Source organism: Cryptomeria japonica, chromosome 1 (genome assembly GCF_030272615.1).
Source record: "Cryptomeria japonica chromosome 1, Sugi_1.0, whole genome shotgun sequence".
Lineage (NCBI taxonomy): Eukaryota > Viridiplantae > Streptophyta > Pinopsida > Cupressales > Cupressaceae > Cryptomeria > Cryptomeria japonica.
The window spans coordinates 318,108,344-318,114,231 of NC_081405.1; the positions used below are offsets into that span (position 1 = coordinate 318,108,344).

At 32.6% G+C, this 5,888-nt stretch overlaps 1 protein-coding gene across 1 annotated transcript; it reads right to left on the minus strand.

Annotated features, from left to right (window-relative positions):
* Positions 1-1,287: 1,287 nt before the first annotated feature.
* LOC131070623 (endochitinase 4-like) lies at positions 1,288-2,928 on the minus strand. The gene is made up of 3 exons (XM_058006211.2): positions 2,217-2,928; positions 2,012-2,123; positions 1,288-1,775 (listed from the first exon to the last, which is right to left on the minus strand). Exons 1-3 carry the CDS (start codon positions 2,764-2,766, stop codon positions 1,475-1,477), a joined length of 963 nt encoding a protein of 320 aa, XP_057862194.2. The 5' UTR covers positions 2,767-2,928; the 3' UTR covers positions 1,288-1,474.
* Positions 2,929-5,888: the final 2,960 nt, after the last annotated feature.

Genomic DNA, 5,888 nt, shown 5'->3' on the forward strand with positions numbered 1-5,888 from the left:
AGATCATTTGAGTTTGAAGAGGTTTTGATTTCTATTTGTAATATACAATTCATCAGAAGTAGCTTTGATAGCTGAACCTTTCTCTCATGTAGACTTCTTATGATGGTTCTTATATTTGTAACATTGTTCTTCAAATGGTTCATGATAAAGAGAGGAAGTTAAGCAATCATTTTATGCTTGCTATTATTACTCATGTTTTTTATTGTCTACCCAAATTTTCACATTTGTACCATGCAGATATTGAATTGTTTTATTGTAAATTATAGTTAAAAAAAATTGTAAATACAACTATATGTTCATCAAATTGAACCTGTGTTAGAAGCTGATAAGTATAGGCCAGCATTACAGTAGCACAAATTCCTAGTTAAGGACATTGTGTAGATTTGTATCATAAAGATTGATTTTAGATGAATCTGAACAGACATACAAATTTAAATTCTACTTTGTTGATTTTTATTAAAGAATACATGTCCACAATATACTTTATGTATAAATTTGTGCATATTTCTATTGATATAAAGATTAAGATTTAAGATGGATTATTGTATATGGTGAATCTATTTTTTAGGCTTCACTTAACCATTAATCATTTACAATCGAAGCTGAAATGCATACATAAAACTTTCAGATAAAAGAAAGTGATTTTTATTAGCCATTCAATTGGAGGTCATGTAAAATATATGTAAAATGTTGTCTTTCTACACTGATGCAAGGAGAATGTGTATGTCATTTGTTATTTTCTTTTCAAGTGTGCTTAGAGCAAATTGGAACACTGCTCTTCCAATTGTATTGTGAAAAGATCATATGTATGTTATTTGTTGTTTTATTTTCAGGTATGTGCAGAAATAATTTAGAACACTGTTTGTGTTTTTTTTTCGTTTTTTTTCAGGTATGTTTGGAACAATTTAAAATGCTGATTGATGCTGTTTCTAAATTAGACTGTCTGTGAGTTTTTGTATCTAAAAACAACAGCGATCAGAATTATAGATTGTGAAAATCTGATATCATTAATAAAGAGCATTGCTCTTGCTAATTGTATTGTTAAAAAAATTTATACAATAAATAATAATAAATAGAATACAAAGTTCTTTTTCCAAAAATTTAAAAAGTATTTAGCCACGTGAATTGCAATTGCTGCATCCTTTCCATGAAGTTCAAAAGATTATATACAAAAGACACAACACCTATTAGACAAACGAAATGAATACCATCAAATATGAGACTGACAAAATAAAGTAAACAACAGAAACAGACCAGAAAACAGAGGATCAGCAACAACACAGCAGATGAGACAATTCGTTATGTTTATGATTACCTAATGTTTCTTGTTACAGAATTGTTACATGGGAGGAGTTCATTGGTGTTTGAATTGTATCTACAAGCTTTAGCCTTTTTATTGGCCAAGCATTTTCATCAGTGAACCAACGGCCACTTGAGTATACATGCTTGCTTCATTCGTGAGATGTAAAGAAAATTAACAGGAGAGATTGGGACCAGTCGTAACATCTAGCAATCCACAGAATTTCTTATACAAATTCACCCTATTTTGCACCGCTGATGGACTCCCTCCCCCACATTCTCCACCGTTGATGGCTCTAATTGTTCCTGAAAATCCTTTTCCATCAGGGGAGGTCATGGCCTTATGACAGTTGCTGTTTATCATCCAAAACCAAATTGATGTTTTGAAGGCGATGTCTGGTTTTTGTGCCACCAAATCTGGGTTATTCAGTAGAGGAAGTCCTACATATTCTCCAGCTGCTCCATAGTTGTAGTTCCTGGCAAATAGATTTTTAAGCTATGGTTCCATGAATTGAGTTAAAACAGAGCTTTTTATCCCAAGAAATCGGTCTCTGGGGTTTTTATTTTTTGTTTCGATAGAAAAATTTAATGTAAATAAAGAGTTATTTAACTGTTAGGGAAAAACTTCAACCCCTCCCCACATTAGCTCAAAGTTTAGGCTTCTGTTTTAGGGGAAAAAATCATTTTAAGAATTGTTCAGAAATACAGTTACCAGGTCAGCTGAAGAGGGCCCCGTCCGTAGTATTGCTTTCCACTCGCACAGAGCCATCGTGTGGAAGGTTCGCAGTAGGTTGCTTTTGCAATTTCTTCCACATAGCACAGACCTGAACACAAGACAAATTAGGGTTTCAAGATTAGGGTTTCAACAATATCTTTAAGACGTAGTGCACTACAAGCAGGGGTCCTTTTTTTCATACTCCCGGTCTCATGGGCGACATTGGCAAAGAAAGCAGCAAGCTCTCTCTTGCGAACATCAAGACTTCCGGTGTTGCCAAAACCTGCGAAATTTTTGGCTTTTGCAGCGTCGATAAACCCATTGTAAGTGTAGAAGTAGTATCCCTCACAAGAAGCCGAAACCCCTGATTTAATATCGTTAAAGAAGGTCTGGGAGATGATAGATTCAATGGATCCAGCCGAAATCCCTGAGATAATATGGTTGAAGAAGATTTGGTTGATTATAGATTCAATAGATCCAGATGAAATCCCTGAGGTAATACGGTTAAAAATGGCCTTGCTGATTACAGAATGAATGGATCTAAAGGAGGCAGGCGAGGCCGTAGTATTAAGGGTACATGGACCCTCTTGACAACCTTCTCCGCAATGAAGTTGAGTAGTTCCACAGAAACCCCACCTGCTGCAGCACAGCCCTTTGGAACATCCACAATTCTGTGCTAAGCTAATCTGGATCTCCCCTGCTATTATCAATGTTACCATCATTAACAGTAAAACCCTTGTGTATGTCGCCATGATTGAAATTTCCCGTCAATTTGTGTGGAAATTATATGAAGCACAGGGGAAAGTTTTATATTGCGTGCGTCTTTGTTTAAGACATGGATACACGTCAACTACAGCAGACCAGAATTTTGAATCCTATAGAGGGGATCCTTAGTGATGTGGTTCTATGGGCTTCGCAATTTATTTTGGAGCTGTTTCATCATGAAATTAAAAACAAATGTAATAAGATGAGGATTATTTTTGTAGTTTTTGAGTCAAATTCATTGATCCATTTTTTATAAGTCTCATGAAACTAAAAACAAATGTAATAAGATAGGATTAATTGTGTAGTTTTTGAGTCAAATTCATTGATCCATGTTTTATAAGTAGTGGTCTACCACTCAAATGAATGGTACACTTAATACTTATTGCCTTTGAGAGGTCATCCACCCCAATACTACTCCAACTCAATTGCATTTCACCATGGAGTTTCCCTCAAGGTTAGGAAGCTAAGTGGGCTTGACCTTGGGTCAATGAGTTTGGTTGAAAACCTACACAATTGAATCTTAATAGCAATAGGGGAAGAACACCAGTTTGTCCATGTTCCAATAATTGTGTTGTGCACCCAACCCCCTAGTTACTAACTATAAAGAAACCAAAAAAATGATAACTAAAATCCCATTAATAAATTTCAAATGTACCAATAGCTACTCACTTTTTAACTTTTTTGCTCCATAATTGGCCTACTTATGCACGACTACTAGAGCATTTGTGCACAACTACTGGGTCATTTGTCATAAGTATTAGCAATTTTAAGTGCATGGTTATTGGGGCATCTTTAAGTGGGTATGGGGCGACACTTTGAAATGTGTACATTTTGACCCTTGCATGCATAACTGATCCCATAGTGTGTGTCGTTACTATCCAAAATCCAGGACAATAGCTATAAGTAGTTAAGTAACATACAAAGATAACAAAAAAAAATCATCAAAATCGAATGTGTTGTTTAAGATCTATGTGTGCGTGAAGTTAGTGTTGGCAAGTGACACTCATCTGGTGATCTTTGATGCTTGATTTATGGTCTAGGGTTGTCATTGATGGCAACTCTTCTTGGAGACTCGATCCAACAGTCATGATTCATCTTATCCGGAAGCTGGAGTTAACCGATATGCAGTTAACTGATAAAACAAGGTATTTCGGTGATGTTTTGGTCCAGAATGATTTCCGATAATAGCAGTGTTTTTGGTGACTGTTTTTGTGATCTCGGTGATTGGGAAGACCCTTAGGAAGCGTGTGATTATAATCTTTTTGTCTAGTGCTATGTTTTGTTCGAGATTGAAGCCGACTTAGAGCTACACGTTACACTTCTTGAAGCCAACTTGAAGGAGATTGCTTTTGTGTTAAGACCAGATATATAAGATCGAATTGGCGATTGATTTTAGTGTGTTGGTGGTGTGGTGATCCGTTTTGGTGCGATTGAGCGCAGTTTCACGTGTGCACTTTGCTTTCAGACAATCTGGTAGTTGACTGAGACAAAAACATAGTATTCAGCAGAGTGAAGACAGTTAGAGATTCAATGCTTAACCAAAACTCATTCTTGCATAGTCAGATGCTACTTGAGAGTTCATTTCATTGTATTTTCTCATTGTAATCAAATTGTAAGTCAATGAGACTTCCCTGAAGGTTGTAGCCTTTCGGGCAATTGTAATTGAGCAGTGAGCTCTAGGCAGTGAGCCTGAATGCAAGTGCATTCCCCATCTATGTAATATTTATGTACCCCTAGCCATAGTATATGAATATTATGGGTACCAACCCCACCGTGGTTTTTCCCTTTCTGGGTTTCCACGTAAAAATTTTGGTGTTGTGGATTTGTGTATTCTTTATTTCATGTTTATGTTCTTTTCTGCTATACATTGCTAACTGGTGGATAAAGAATAAGTTTGTGGATTTGATTTCCCGTAGATCACTGAATCACCCCCCCCCCCCGCCCCCTCTCTTAGTGATCTTTGATTCTAACAGTTAGCTATAACAACTATTGGTATGCTTCCCCAAAAGTTCTTATTTCTTAATTTGAAGATGTGAGCAAGTGTATTTCCTAAAAAAAATTAAAATAACACTTCAAACTTATGTAAATTTACATATTAAAAAATAATATTTTAATTATTGAGAATGATTGTTATTTATTAAAGTTTAATTTAAAAAAGTACAATTCAACCAAATTTAATAAATTACATAATCATCTTACAATATAGAAATATGTTACTATTTTATTATAAATATGAAATTTGATATCCAAATTTTAATAAATTATTTATTTTTCTTATGGAAACAAATTATTTGATAATTTTAGATATTTTTTAAAATTTAAACAAAAATAAAATGTATTATTTATTACAAAAGCATTTATTAATTAAAAATGAAGAAATGACACAAAGCTAGTTTATTTATTTAGATATTTTATTTTAATCTAATATATCAATGCCTTATTAAAACAAAAACAAAAAACAAAATAAAATGTGTTTAAAAAAGAAAGCCCATTTGAACAACAAAAACAAAAATAAAACAAATTATTTAATAGAAAAGTATTTATTAATTTAAACTAAATAAATGACACAAAGCTAATTTATTTATATATTTATCCTCTTATTTTATTATAATAGATCAATGCATTATTTAAACAAAACAAAAAATAAAACAAATGTGTTTAAGAATGAAAGCCCATGTGAACAACAAAAACAAAAACAAAATAAATTATTTATTACAAAAACATTTATTAATTCAAACTAAGTAAATGACACAAAGCTATTTTATTTATTTGTTTATCTTCTTATTGTATTCTAATAGATCAATGCATTATTAAAACAAAACAAAAAACAAAAAAAATGTGTTTAAGAAAGAAGGCCCATGTGAACAACAAAAACAAAACCAAAATAAATTATTTATTACAAAAAAATTTATTAATTTAAACTAAATAAATGACACAAAGCTAGTTTATTTATTTATTTATCTTTTTTTTTATGAATGGGCATTTCCATTAAAATATATATAAAAAAGCAATGCATTATTAAAACAAAAAACAAAAAAAGTGTATAACAAAGAAAGCTCATGTGCATAATAAAATAAAAACAAAATAAATTATTTATTACAAAAGCATT